Source organism: Amblyomma mixtum, chromosome 7 (assembly GCF_055824585.1).
Source record: "Amblyomma mixtum isolate Tamu chromosome 7, ASM5582458v1, whole genome shotgun sequence".
NCBI lineage: Eukaryota > Metazoa > Arthropoda > Arachnida > Ixodida > Ixodidae > Amblyomma > Amblyomma mixtum.
Genome location: NC_143018.1, coordinates 113,365,322 through 113,380,718, shown reverse-complemented (window position 1 = coordinate 113,380,718; position 15,397 = coordinate 113,365,322). Strand labels below are relative to the sequence as shown.

General features: G+C 47.3%; 1 protein-coding gene across 3 annotated transcripts in view; it reads left to right on the top strand.

The window, feature by feature from the left end:
• Nucleotides 1-15,397, top strand: part of LOC149337249 (uncharacterized) — a 46,646-nt gene that overhangs the window by 18,131 nt on the left and 13,118 nt on the right. For all 3 annotated transcript variants that reach the window (XM_089553411.1, XM_089553410.1, XM_089553412.1), the window contains exon 2: nt 15,091-15,226. In XM_089553411.1, the coding sequence (XP_089409537.1) occupies nt 15,091-15,226 (136 nt within the window). The remainder of the gene's footprint in view (nt 1-15,090; nt 15,227-15,397) is intronic.

Genomic DNA, 15,397 nt, shown 5'->3' with positions numbered 1-15,397 from the left:
CTCCATCGCATTTGCAAAGCATAATTTACACCATTGGCCTACATAAAATTGGGTACAAACACTGATAGATGAATTCTCAGTACAAACTGTTGCAGAACCGAGCACCTTTGACAACAAGCTTTGCTTTCCATTAGAAAAAATGGGGTGCTAAAAATTCAGGCTTCTGTCCCTTTAAATATAAGGTGGTTGAGCTAGGAGCTCTGTTCTAGCCACTAATGCCTTGTATTTTTGTCACATTTCAATGTAACTGAAGGATCCCCATCTTGTGAAGCTACTGAATGAAGCTTTATGGATATTTAAATGATGGCTACCCAGTGTTCAGTGCTGTGGATGGAAATTGTGAAATTGCGACTGTTTGGGGCCTTAAATTTACAGTGATAAACACATAGAGGCAAAAAGCAAAAGGTGTGTTTTAAAAATAATCTGCATCATGCGCCTGATGACTCCCATTGCAGGACAAAAGCTTCTGTAATATCTCTGCAACTAACCCGTTCTGCGCCAGTTGCGGCCACCTTGCTGCCACAAACCTCTTAACTTCATCCTAACCTAACTTTCTGCCACCGCCTGCTACACTAGCCTTCTCTTGGAATCCACTCCGTTACCCTTAACAACAGTCTATCTTGCCTTTGCATTACATGCCCTGCCCATGCCTATTTCTTCTTCGTTTAAACTTGGATGTCATTAACACGCGTTTGTTCGCCGACCCATTCTGTCCTTGTCCTGTCCCTTAACATTAAACCTATCATTTTTCGTTCCAAAGCGCCCTGCATTATCCTCTGTATACGCTGAGTCCTTTTCATTATCCTACATGTTTGTGCCCCTGAAGTGAGTACCGATAAGATACAGCATACTTTATTCTTTCCAGATTTGATGCGTGGCAATGATAAGGGAGTCTTCAGGCTTAGTTCAAAAGTGTCCATCTCTGCAGACACATTATACACAGTTCTTAAATAAGGAATGTGGTGGAACTGAAAGCGTTGGTCTTCAGGTGTGGTTCTCCACTGGTGTGAACACAGTTAAGTAGATGTACAGTACATGGCCGGCTTCTTCGGACTTGGTTTATTCCGGCATTTGGTATGTAGATGGGTGAAATTAGATTGTTTACAGACAACGAATAATGGATGTTGACATATAATCAAAAGCTCTTAGAGAGGATTTGGAGAGGATTGTTATAAATTTTATTTATTCATTTATATGAACCTTAGTGGCCCCATTGCTTCAGGGGGCAGAACACTCGGTACTTTATTCTGTCCATGGATGTTGAGCTGATGCACTGTGGTTTTTGGCAGGTCATTCCAGTCCGTTCCTGTATGAAGAAGAGAAATGTGCAGATATCTGGGCAGGGGCCTTCCCATGGTTTGTGCGGTTCGTGATGCGGTGTACCTGGCTGATAATTAAAAAATCAGGGGGCACTTTGACTGTCGAAAGTGCGTAGAGGCGAAAGCGTTTTCCGCACCACTTTCGCTGTTTCTGTGGCACTGGTGGCGTCACATATAATGAGTACTAATTACTAAGTGATGGCAAATCATTAATTAAAGGTTAATTACTTAATAATGCCTGAATACTAATTAACTGCTAATTAATGACGCTTGAGCTTCGCGTTTAGGAGTGGAATGCGACAGCGTGTTGTAGCGCTGCCAGGGAGTCCACGGAACTCCACCACCCGTTCGGCGCGATGCCTTGCCCTTTGAACGCAACGCTTTTTGAGGAGTAGAGTGAGTAGAAACTTTATTGATTTCTAAGATTTAGCTTGCGGTGGAGGTCGTCTTCAAGTCTTCAAGTCTTGAGGTTGCCTCCTTAGCCTTGGGTGGTCCCCTAGTCCAGGGCTCCACTGAGTCTGGCCACCTCGCTTGCGTGTGCCTTGAGTGCCCTTTGGGCCTCTAGCTCACAGCTGGTGAGCCGGCTCTCCCATTGCTCCGCACTTGGTGTGTCGTGTTTGTGAAACGATATGTTTCTATCGCATTCCCGTGTTATGTGGTATAGTGTTGGCCTCGCTTCGCACCAAGGGCATGTGGCGCGGTATTGTGTCGGGAACATCTTGCTTAGTATATATAAGTTGGGGAAGGAGCCTGTCTGTAGCTTCCGCCATTTTGCGGCTTCTTCCTTGCTTAGCTCTTTGTGTGGTGGGGGGTATTTGTATCTTAGCCCCCTGTATAAACTTAGTGTTTCAGAGTACCCAGCCCCTAGGCTAGTCCAGAGCTCCTCCGGGGCTTGTGACCCCCCAGCTCGGATAGTAAGCCCTCGAGCTAGCTCGTCCGCCCTTTCGTTGCGCCAGACCCCCGCGTGGCCTGGTATCCAAATTATGTTATGTTTCTCTCTCCTCCCCGAGGGTGTCCCCTCGCTGAGGATCCTGAGTGTCGTTTTGCCTACCCTTCCTTTTGTGTAATTTCGACACGCTTCTTGTGAGTCTGTTAGGATATTCAGGGGTCTCCCCTTTCTATCTCCCTCCCTCATTGCTAGGGCTATCGCTATCTCCTCCGCCTCTGCTACATTTGATGCCCTGGCCGTGAGGCTCATTATGTGTTCTCCCTGGTGGTTGACGACTACCGCCACCATTTTATTTCCTCGTTCACCATAGTACGGGGAGACGTCGGTGTATACCGTGCTGTCCCTGTGCCCTGTTGTTTTTTCATAGTGTTCTGCCCTCGCTCTCCTCCTGCTGGCATGGAGGTTTGGGTTCATGTTACAGGGGATGGGTTGTATGCTTATGTTTCTTCTTAGTGCGTCTGGTATGTTTGCCCTGTTGTTCTGATGGTTCTCCGTCTCCCGACCCAACCTAGTCAGAAGTGCTCTTCCGGTTCTTGTGTCTCTGAGTCTTCGAAGTTGTGCCTTTATTTGGCATTCACTCAGCTCTTCAAAAGTGTTGTTAAGCCCTAGTTGCATTAGCTTCTCGTTGGACGTGTTCCTTGGTAGATGTAAGGCTATCTTGTATGCTTTGCGAAGGATAACTCTGCTTGCTCTCTTTAAGCTTTGGTGGTTGCGTGGTATGGTAGTGAGTATGTTATTCGACTGACTATCAGGCTGTTCACCAGTCTTATTGTGTCTTCTTCCTTCATGCCATGCTTTTTGCTGGCTACTCTATTTATCATTCGGCCTACTTGCTCCGCCGCTTTGCGTAGCAGGCTGAGTGTGTGACTGCATTTCCTCCTACCTTGCAGCCACATACCAAGTATTCTTATCATTCTTTGTTCCGGTGTGTTCTGCCCTTCTAGTTTCACCTCGAGGTTAGCCTCTTTAGGGTGCCTTCCTACTCTGAGAAGTTCGGACTTTTCGGTGGAACACCTTAGTACCCTCTTCTTCATGTATCCTTCAATGCAGGTGGCTGCCGCTTGTAGACTTTCTTGTTTGCTTCCTAACGAGCCTTCGCTGATCCATATGGTGATGTCGTCCGCATACATTGCGTGTCTGATCCCTTGTATCTGGCTGAGCTCTTTGGCTAGGATGATCATTGATATGTTGAAGAGCACTGGTGATATCACTGAGCCTTGTGTAGTTCCCCTGCATGGTGTTTGAAAGACCTCGCTTAGTAGGTCTCCCTAACCCACCGTTGCAGTTCTGTTTGTGGGGAAGCTTCTCACGTAGTCGTGTGTTTTCTTTGCGCAGTTGGCGGCGTTGATGCCTTCCATGATTGCTGCGTGGGATACGTTGTCGAAGGCCCATTTGATGTCCACGGCCATGACTAAGTTTTCCGCTTTGCTTGGCATTATTTCTAGTACTTCTTCCTTGAGCTGAAGCAGCACGTCTTGGGTCGATAGGTGTTCCCTGAAGCCGAACATGGTGTTGGGGTACCATCCTCCGTCTTCTAGGTGTCTTTGTATTCTTTTGGTGATGATTCTTTCGAAAAGCTTGCCCAGACACGATGTTAGCGAGATAGGTCTGGGATTTTCTATCTGCAGTTTTTTGCCTGGTTTCGGTATCATAACGACTTCCGCGTGTTTCCACTCTTTCGGAACCGTTCCCTCTTCCCCGAGTTTAAGTATTTTGTGAGCTGTTCTACCGCTTCAGCGCTGAGATTTCTTATCAACGAGTTCTGGGTCTTGTCCGCCCCCCCCCCCCCCCCCCCCCCCCCCCCCCTGCCGTGTTTTGTCGTTGCCCTTATGGCTTGAATATCTTCTTCCCTTGTTATCGGTTTGTCCATGTCCTGGTTTTCTTTCCCTTGGTATTCTCCCTGGTAGGCTTTCACCTGTTCTTTTCCGTAGCATTTCTCCTTTACTGCTTGGATTAGCTGCTCCTCCGTCCCTTCGTATTGGTGGATCAGTCTTTGTATCGATTTGTTACTTTCTGCTTTGTTCTTCGATGGGTCCATGAGCCAGTTGTGTTGCGTATTCTTCCGCTCGCTTGGTGATTTCTGCTGTCTTCTTTTTCAGTTTCCTGTTAAGCTTCTGTTTCTTCCAGCGTTTGGTTAGGCTTTTCCTTGCCTCCCATAGGCCGAGGATTCGTTTGTCTACCTCTGGTGCCTGTTCTGTGCGGTTAACATCTTTGGTATATGTAGCTCTTATTTGTTTAAGTTGTTGGCTCCATTCTTCTAAAGACGTGATGTCGCCTTTGATGCTTTTGCAGTAGGTGCGGAAGGCGTCCCAGTCTGTCAGTCTTGCCTTGCCTATTTTCCTTCTGATGCTTTCGGCTTCAATGGCCACTCTGATTATATAGTGGTCGCTGCCTAGGTTCTCCTGTGTGTTTTCCCACTCTGCTTGTTTAGCTCCTCTGACAAAGGTTAGGTCGGGACACGTGTCTACGCTTAAGCTGTCGCCTTGCCTTGTGGGTTGGCTCCCATCCGTAAGTAGCTCGCAGCCTGTGTTTTCTGCTGCTGTACATATGCTCCGCCCTTTTATCTTTTTTTTTTTAGAAGAGGAAATGGCGCAGTAATTCTCTGTCATCTCGGTGAACGCCTGAACCGCACCGTAGAGGAAGAGAGGAAGTGGGAGTGAAAGAAGACAAAGAGGGCCCGTAATGAAGAAAATGAAAATTGTATTTGAGGAAAGAAAATTACGCAGTAACTGTCTCACATATCTCGGTGGACACCCGTCAAAATTCAGGGGGGGGGACTTTTTTGACGTAAAGTGTGGTCACTGATGTGTGGTTAAGATGTTAAGCTTCGCCTCTAAGAGTGCAACGCGATAGCGTCTTGCAACGCTGCCAGGGAGTCCATAGAACGCCATCGCCCATTCGGTTCTACGCCTCGCTCGTCGGTAAATTGGTGTTTGAGGACAGGAAATGTATCTGCCTCTCACATCTCGGTGGACACCTAAACCTCGCAGGAAGGGAAGGGAGGAGGATGAGAGTGAGCGAAGACACCGTATTCACTAGACGCGCCTTTGTTCATTCCAAACCATCGAGCTGGCATGGCGGAGTGGATGGCATACTGGTCTCGCACGCCGAAGACCGGGGTTCGATTCCAGAGCTCGACCAATTTCGTACTCGGTTTTATTTATTTATATGACCAGACTAGAGAGAGAGAGAGAGGGAAAGGCAGGGATGTTAACCAGAAAGGATTCCGGTTGGCTACCCTGCAATGGCCAGACTAGAAAAGTTAATTAGGCTAATTGGGTAACTAAGCTCAGTCCCACTTACTTGGAGCATCACGATACGATCCCTTCAATTGGTTGCATGATTACTAGCCAAAGTACAATTGGCCCCGTTTGAAATTCGCGCCTTGTGATGTCACGACCGTTTTGACTAATGGAAAAGCTTGACATTTCTGTCGACAACTGCTGCTTACAACGATGAGACATTAAAGGCTTCCGCCTTAATAATTGCATGTGACCTAGCTGTTGTCTGTAGTAAATGGTGCATGGTAATCAACCTTAATCCTAATAAAACCATTTTTATCCTTTTTCACTCTGGCAGAAGAATTGTTTCTCAGCATAACGATGTAATTTACAATAACCGGCCTAATCAGCATGCTACCAACACAACAGTTTTAATTAACCATGCAACCAATTAAAGGGATCGTATAGTGATGCTCCAAGTTAGTTGGACTTACTTAACCAATTAGCCTAACTAACCTTTCTAGTCAGACAAGATAAATAAAACCGACTAGGAAATTGGCCGAGCTCGCGAATCGAACCCCCGTTTACGGTGTGCGAGACGAGCACGCTACCACTCCGCCATGCCAGCTTTTTTTTCTTCAACATGGTATTTATTACAGTGATGTAATGTTCTATGTACATGAACTATATCATCATCTTCATCATCATCAGCCTGACTACACCCACTGCAGGGCAAAGGCCTCTCCCATGTCTCTCCAATTAACCCTGTCCTTTGCTAGTTGCCGCCACTGTATCCCCGCAAACTTCTTAATCTCATCCGCCCACCTAACTTTCTGCCGTCCCCTGCTACGTTTGCTTTCTCTTGGAATCCACTCCGTTACCCTTAAGGACCAGCGGTTATCTTGCCTTCGCATTACATGCCCTGCCCAAGCCCACTTCTTCCTCTTGATTTCAACTAGGATGTCATTAATCCGCGTTTGTTCCCTCACCCACTCCGCCCTCTTCCGATCTCTTAACGTTACACCTATCATTTTCCTTTCCATAGCTCGCTGCGTTGTTCTTAACTTAAGCTGAACCCTCTTTGTTAGCCTCCACGTTTCTGCCCCTCAGGTGAGTACCGGTATGATACAGCTGTTGTATACTTTTCTCTTCATGGATATTGGTAAGCTACCATTCATGACCTGAGAGAACCTGCCATACGCGCTCCACCCCATTCTGATTCTTCTAGTTATTTCCCTCTCACGATCCGGATCTGCGGTCACTACCTGCCCTAAGTAGACATATTCTCTTACTACTTCTAGCACCTCGCTACCAATTGCGAACTGCTGTTCCCTTGCAAGGCTATTGAACATTACTTTGGTTTTCTGCATGTTAATTCTTAGCCCCACCGTTCTACTCTGCCTGTCTAGCTGATTGATCATGCTTTGCAGTTCTTGTCCTGAGTGGCTTAGCAAGGCAATGTCATCAGCGAATCGCAAATTACGCAGGTATTCTCCATTAACTCTTATCCCCAACTCTTCCCATTCCAGGCCCCGGAATACCTCCTGTAAGCAGGCAGTGACGAGCATTGGCGAGATCGTGTCTCCCTGGAGAACTATAGTAGCTGTGCAATCGTTACAAATATCTTCCAATATTTTCACAAAGCACTCTTCAACACCCTGATTCCGCAATGCCTGCATGACAGCTGAGGTTTCCACTTGAACTGTATACAAGCCATTATGAAAACAGTTTTAAACAATACATATTGAAAAGACCATGCACTAGAAAAGGGGAAAATGCAGAACACATCACTAATAGTGAGTGTCACTCCGGTTCGTACTCAGTCTGGGCATACACGTCTCTTAGATGAACAACCATTCGACTGAAGTGATCCTTTGTAGACACAACAGGTTCACAGTGTCTGTCCATCATGCGGATTTTCCAGGGGTTGTGCAGTCCAGTCAGAAAGAACATGTCAAGGGGTTCATAAACAAATGGCAGCGCAGTGAGATAGCGAACAGAATGTGGAGTCAGATGCATTCTTTCTTTTAATGTGCGTTGCAGGATATCCCAGAAGAGTACTGCATCTTTGCAACTGATGAAACAATGCTCAATTGTTTCTGGTTCGTCACAAAGGCGGCAATTAACGGTAGACACAAAAATGCCCTCTTTCACTAACCATGTTCTAACGGGCAACGTGCCGGTGTGTAACTTAAAGAAAAAGATCTTTGTACACGGCGAGACTGGAATCTTACGTACTTTTTTGAGTACGTCATGCCCAGGTAAACCAAAATACAGAGAGCGGTACATGGGCGGAGGGAAGAGCATACTAATCAAATCCTTATACAACTTTTTCCTCGACACTAAAGAAAGGAACTCAGGAGAAAAACGAACAAGTAGGAAACGGACAGCCAAATACTCCTCTTGCATTATGGCCCACAAACACGGAGGGTCACAAACATTGGAAGACACAATGAGGTTGGGTAAAACATAAACTAAATTTGTTTGCAGGAATGAACGTACTATTGGGTGTGTAGTGTCACGGAAAAACATGAAACGTGACACTGTCGGACATACAGGTGAACTAGACCAAGGCCACCAGCGCTTACAGGCTGAAAAAGGTTATCACGCCTCATGGATTCAAAAGACGAATCCCACACAAAAGTAGCGAAAACCCTGTGAAAACACTGGATAGGAAGTCTTGCGCAATAAATAATTTGCAGTACATAATATATTTTAGTGGCGAGAAACAGATTACAGGCGGTCGCCCTGCCAAAAATTGAGAGGCCATGGGGGACAAACGTTTGAGCATAGCGCTGAAGAGTTGACACGCGGTCTTTCCAATAATGTGCGCTATGCTTATAAGCACTCAAAGGGACGCCAAGGTACTTTGGTGGCCTGCATGTCCATGTTATACCAGCATATTCAGCAGGTGTCGTACCCCAGCTACCAAACCAAAGACCGCAACTCTTAGAGCGATTAATCCGACTTCCTGACACCGAACCAAAGTCATCCGTTAAACGAATAACCTCATCGATGCTAGGCTTATCAGTACAAAAAAACGCAAGTCATCTGCATAAGCCAATACCTTCAGTTCGTGGCCCATTATTCGGAAACCACTGACTGCTCTGCTGTTTATAACACTTATGCAAAGTTTCTCCAAGTATAATGCGAACAGGAGCGGAGACAGTGGGCACCCTTGTTTCACCGAAGACTGAATTGGGACTGGTTGCGAGAGACATCCATTAACAATCAAGCGCGTGGTACAGGATTTGTAACAAAGGCGTATGCCAGTAGAAAGTATTGAACCGAGATTGACGTGATTTAAAAGTGCAAAAAGAAATGAATGGCACACTCGATCAAATGCCTTTGCCAGGTCAATTTGCAGCATTGCTAATTGTTCTTGAGCGTCACTGCAATACTGCAACACCGTACGCGCTACATGTAGGTTAGATTGTATTGATCGTCCCCGCAAGCCACATGTTTGATGAGGCCCAATCAAAGTAGACATTGCAAGCTGCAGCCGATTTGACAGTACTTTAGCAAAAATCTTATAATCTACATTAGAAAGCGTGATTGGTCTGTAGCCATCTACAAATCGAAGTTTTTCCTAATCCTCGGTCTTTGGTATAAAGACAATATGACTTTTCATAAATGACGGAGGCAGAAATTCAACATCAATACTTGTCTCAAAAATTTGGAGCAGGACAGGGGCTAGAACGGATTTAAATGCCTTGTAAAATTCTCCTGAGAGGCCGTCAGGCCCCGGGGTTTTCGAAAGCGGCAATTGATCAATTGCATCTTGCAATTCACCCAAGCTTAAAGAGCCACTTATTGCCTTGCACTCATTCTCATTGAGTGGGTTAATCATGGACACCAATCGCGCTATATGATCATCATCAGCAGTGTTAGACGTGGCAGCAAACAGAGAGCTATAGTGGTTTTCAAACGCGGTAACTATGACATCTGTACTTGTGACCAGGGCACCACCACAGTAGAGCTCAGAAATTCGCTTGGCAGCCACATGACGACGCTCATCTAGCATAGCCTGTCTAGTAGGCTCCTCAGAGTGCAGAGCACGGTTGCTGCGGGATCGTACACGGGCCGCACGATAGCGTTCTGCATCAAATTTCTGAAGGTTGCACTTAACAGCACCAATTTCCTCTGTGTACAAGCCAGGAGCCTCACATTCAAGCGCATGCAGATTATAAAGACTCTGAAGTAACTGTTTCTCCTCACCATGCTTAAGATAAGACTTCACGGAGCCGATCTCAATAGCTATGCTACGAACTTCTAGCTTAAACATCTCCCAAGCTGCAAATAATGGGACATCCATGACCAAGCAAGGTTCCAAAGCTGTCATCACTCGCTGCTGAAAATGCTCATCATTTAGAAGCTCGGTATTAAGCTTCCACAGTTCCCACTGCGGCTGAAATTTGGGACGGGCGCATTCTCCAATCCGCGCAATGACCATAGCATGATCTGAGAAAGAAACAGGCTTGACATCAAATGAAATGTGCCGTTTAAGGAGATCTACGGAAACGTAAATGCGATCAAGGCGTGAATGTGAGGCTCCTCTGATGTATGTGAAGGCGGATGACAATCCGGCATCAATTAAACCTGCGTTTTCGGTAATAGACAATAATATACCAGAGCTCTTATCGGCATTTTGCTTAGGACCTGTGCGATCGCGTGGGTCGCACACACAGTTGAAATCACCCATGAAAACGACATAACGATCACATCCTAGGAGAGTTACAATTGCATGACAAAAAACTGCTCATTGCACCGGATTATTTGAAGCATACACATTGATAACCCTCCACGACTCGCCATGCAGTCGAAAGTCACAACATATCAGACGCCCTTCTATGTCAACCTGGTACTTAATGTCAGAAATAGGTAGACTCATCTTTAAGAAAAGAAAGCAACCTGCCGAAAGACTCACTGAGTGCGACACACAGACGTTGTAATCTGTTAGGAAAGATCGCAGGGCTATCTCTGTATCCACTTCACTTTCTATCTTAGTTTCTTGAATAGCGACAATGTCTACCGATTGCCCCAAAGCAATCGGCGTAACTGTACCTGTTCCTGCCTTGAACGGAGTCCATATATGTTGAGTGTTGCGACAGTCAACTGCTGGTTAGACGCCATGGTGGCTAACTTGAGCTTCAATCAGGCATCCACGATGTCTGGGGGCATCACTCCGGAAGGTGAGACCTCCCTAGAGTTGACGCCCTTTCTCCTTGATCTGGAGCGCCGAGGTGGTTTCTTATTATTTTACTTTCGACGGCGGGACTTGTGCTTGGCGGGGACACTGTCCTCCTCAGAGGAGGCAGTACTCAGACACACCGCGCTTCGAGGCCACACTTAAAATTTGCTCATCGGCATCCCAGTTCCCGTCGGGGAGTGAAGTGCCAGGTTGGCCCTCTGTTACCTGTGTGGCACATCCGACAGGAGCCTCAGAAGATGTAGCAGTGCAGGCACTCGGCGCCGGAGCCACACCGTCGTCCTTGTTTTCCTCTGGCCCGCGCACAGCACAGGCACGTGCGCCAAGAGTGCCATCAGTGACCCTGCATATAGCTGGAGCCTGCTCCGCCAAGCATCGACGCTCATCATCTGCAGACAGCTGCTCCATCTGTGAAGGCTGGGTAGGCTCATGCTGCACAGCAGGAACGGGGCCAGACAGCGGGTCAGTAGTCGCTGAGTCAATGGGCGCAACGGCTGTCGTGCCACCAGCAGCATCCAAAACTTCTGTTGCGTCCATCAAGTGCTCCTGCAATGCGTCGTTCATGGCACGGGTGCCACCGCGTAGCTTATCAGCATACAGTACGCACTCCTCTGTAGTGTGGCTGAAACGCCGACAATCATCACACCGAGGAGTGCGGCAATGACGGCGTATGTGGGCAACGTTGTGGCAACGGAGACACAGTGGTGGCCTTCCTGGCACTAAAACCAGACATTGTACACCGCAAATTGTCAAAATGTGAGGCACGTCGTTGACAGTGACGCCATCAGCAAGTCAAGGCAACGTCTCGATTCAAGGTGCGCATGCCCTCCATTTCTGGAACCCTGCAGTGCTCGACTGTGATGGACGTAATCGTTCCGCAAGCGCGAAGGGCGTCTCGAATGTAAAAATCTTCAAGATGTTCTGGGAGCCAAAGTATCTTGAGCTTTACTGTCTTCGGTTCCGGGTAAATCACTAGACAACGGCGGTTATTCACTTGTAACTCCAGAGTGCTCACGAGCTTAGCTTTCGCTAACGCTGTCTTGCATGTTATCATCCATACGTGAGACATCTGAAACTGTCCGATAGAGCTGATGTCACAGAGGTCAATGACACCCCATAAGGCATCTCTAAAGTCCTGGGCACGATAGGGACGGCCAGCAAGGTCCGCATGCAGAAATACGGAGTTAAAAACCAGCTTACCAGCAGGCAGACGGGGAAGAACAGTACGGTAAGAATTACTGGCAGCAGAAGCCGCAACAGTACCTCGGCCTAGGGCCGATTTATCCATTTCTGCGGAGAGCATCAAAAACGCGACCGTTCGGAACGCCGTCTTCGTCTTTCTCCTCCGCCATGCCAGCTCGATGCCGAACCAGCCATGCCAGCTCGATGGTTTGGAATGAACAAAGGCGCGTCTAGTGAATACGGTGTCTTCGTTCACTCCCATCTTCCTCCCCTCCTGTTAGGCGAGGTTTAGGTGTCCACCGAGATATGAGAGACAGATACATTTCCTTTCCTCAAAAACCAATTTACCGACGAGCAAGACGCAGAACCTTTCCTCAAAAAGCGTTGCATTCAAAGGGCAACGCATCGCGCCGAACGGGTGGTGGCGTTCCGTGGATCGCCTGGCAGCGCTACAACACGCTGTCGCGTTCCACTCCTAAAGGCATTAATTGGCAGTTAATTAATGCACCAACATAATGTGAAGTGAACAATCGCGTAGCAGAATGCAGCACTCAGGCTTTTCGTCTTTCACCACTTTAGCTGCTAAAGTTCCTCGTTAATTTTTGGGTATTGTGATAGATAATTATCTCAAGTTTGATTTACACGTCCGTTCAACGATTAAAAAAGCCTCATACGGCCTGTATGCACTTTCCAAATGCCGAAATGTCTTCCCCAATGATTTACTTGTTAACGTTTATTACGCCTTTGTTCATTCACATATTAATTACTGTATATCTGTTTGGTGATGCACATATTCCTCTTACATGGCCCCTTTATATGCTTTTCAAAAAAGACCTCTTGAAATTGTCGCGCAAAACATTAAGCATGCTCATCCGGATGAATTATTTGCCGTTCTGGGTACCCTAAATGTATACGTCCCAGTAACTTATAATACCGCTTCCTTAATTTATCAGATAATTCACAACACACTCAATTTAACTGCAGTATGTCTTCATCACTCACTACGCACCAACACGTCTACTACAAGACTCTTGCTGTACAATCTACTCCACCTTGGGGGATTCCCCTAAACATTTGACCAACACAGTTCCCACTTCGAGTTATTTATCAATTCGCTCTCGTCCTACCATAGGCTTGCCGTCCTGGTTAGCTCAATTGGTAGAGCGACTGCTCCGGTGAACCGGTTGTCCTGGGTTCGAACCACGGACCAGGACGAATTTTTCTTTAATTACAAAGTTTCTGAGAAAGCTGTGTATATTTCCTTTGTAGCCGTGTGGCTGTGCTCGGGTGGATGCCAATGAGTAATTACTTCCTTATGACAGTCACATGTGTCGCGTTCGTTGTGACCAATGTTAGTAGCAAGTGCCCAAATTACTGTCCGTGAAAAGTGGCGTTACTTTCGTAAAATCTGCTTCATGCATGTTTACTTCATGAAAGCATAACCTGCTGCGGCACTTTCTATGCTCTCTAAGGCAGTCATATTCTCCTCGCTGTGACCCTTGCTGCTGAAAATCTGCTTTAACAGCAGGCTATAACTAATCGTGGTTCAAGCGTCCAGGGAAAATGGTGGCAGGTCGGCTAAATTAATCAGATTCGCAGTGGTTGGACAGCGACCATGCTTTGCGTACGACTCCATCAGATTTGTGGTCTCCGCATGAATGTAGTTATCCTAGTCAGCGTCGCGTTGCCAGAAATCTACATGCGTTTCATCGTGTCTGTTTTCGACAGCATCATCTATCGTTGCTGGTCACATGCAGCGACGAAAGCAGCGTAGCGCACTTGTGCACTAATTGTATCAGCTACACTGTCTGCTATGTGGCGCTGCCTGTACGTGGTAGCAACACAAAAGGTAGCACCGACTGGGCAGGTGGTGCATACCAAAGCGTAGCTGCTAAGGCATTGAAACGTCTCAAATCGCATTCGTTACTTGATCCACAACCATGCACAGTAACTAATGTTTCCACTTCTGATGCTTTGACCAACCAATGCACATGCAGAAAATGACTGATCATGTAGATGATTGGAGTGTGCTCGACCTGTGGTTACCTTCAGTTTCAGTTCCGGCTTTTGTTTTCTCTTTGGTGCAGTAGCGGCAGGAGGCTGAACGATAACCTTTTGTCTCCACGCTTGCTGGACACGCGAGTTTTCTAACTTCGGGGTCTCGTGTAAGATGCCTTCTCGTTTGCTATAACAGAGTTGTGCGTTCAGATGTTCACTGTATCTGTGACTATACTCCGTCTCACAAGCTGTTTGCAGCACTACGAAAGGTACAGCTCTCTCGTCCAATCAGGATGGCGCGTGTTCCTACGCGCCTGTGGTTCGATCCACCTGATGTCCAGGTGGCTTCTTTCTACCTATAGCAGGTGGCGCTTGATGTCTTTTTATTCTTTTTTTGGTTTGTTTATTGACAGGCGGACGCCCGTTCGAAAGGGACTAGCCCCACTTTTTTTTTTTGTCGCAACCTGTTCTCATCAGTTCCTCTGTTGTCGCGTCGCAGTAAATTTCAGTAATCGTGTCATGTGCATATAAATTTATTTACTCCAGCGTGCCGAGGCAGCCGAGTGTCGATGTTGGCGAAATGCAAAACAAGCCCATGTGCTGCCCGAGAGGCAACGCACGTTAAACGGCCCGTGTTCAACAACACTCGGCCCGCGTTCAACGTCTCCGTTGTCCACTTGTAAAGCGTTCGCTCGCTCACCTGCGTGAGTTTTGCCGTCCTCTTGATGAGCGCATTTGTACTCCAACTGCCCCCGCACTCGACGCGAAGCGCTTCAAGAACGTTTAAAGCCACCTGCTTCGCCTGCTTGGGGAAACAGCGCACTGTCGGTGTAGAGCACACAGGAGACACAACAGACTCGACCGACGCCATGTTGGAAAGTGGCGATGCATCACTACCTCGCAGCAGGCCTCCGCAGAGCTGTGTCCGTACGGGCTTTGTCTGGTAATTTCACCAGTGATTGAAACACTCCTCAAATATTCGAGGGACTATTTTCTGCGTTTCTGGAGCCCTGATTGGACGAGAGAGCTCTACCTTCCGTAGTGCTGCAAACATCTTGTGAGACGAAGTATAGACACCATTGCCGTAATGCATATTTAGATGGTAGCACCGCACTAGTTCGTACATGATAAGCGAGCGTTCGTTATGTCTGCGGCCGTTATGAGTGGGCTCGACTGTACCTGCTTTCTCCCTCTGGGTCTTTTGCAACACAGGTGGAGAAGCTTGCCACCAAAAGTGGATCCCCTGTGCCTGCCGCTAAGGTCTCACCTGTTGGTCCCGCATGCACACCAATGCCACTGGGCAGGAATGTGGATGTCGCTGTCGGTCCTACAGCACACAGTGGTGGAGGTAAGTCCCCGTTAAACTGAACGGCACTCTTGGTGAAGCTACGATGAAACAGGCCGGTTGATTACCATGCTTGCCGGGGAATGTTTGTGAAGGGCGCAGCACCAGCTAACATATATGAAGGGGTGCGGCTGTTCTGTTTCCTTCTTTTATTGAGCAGAAAGCAGAGCACTG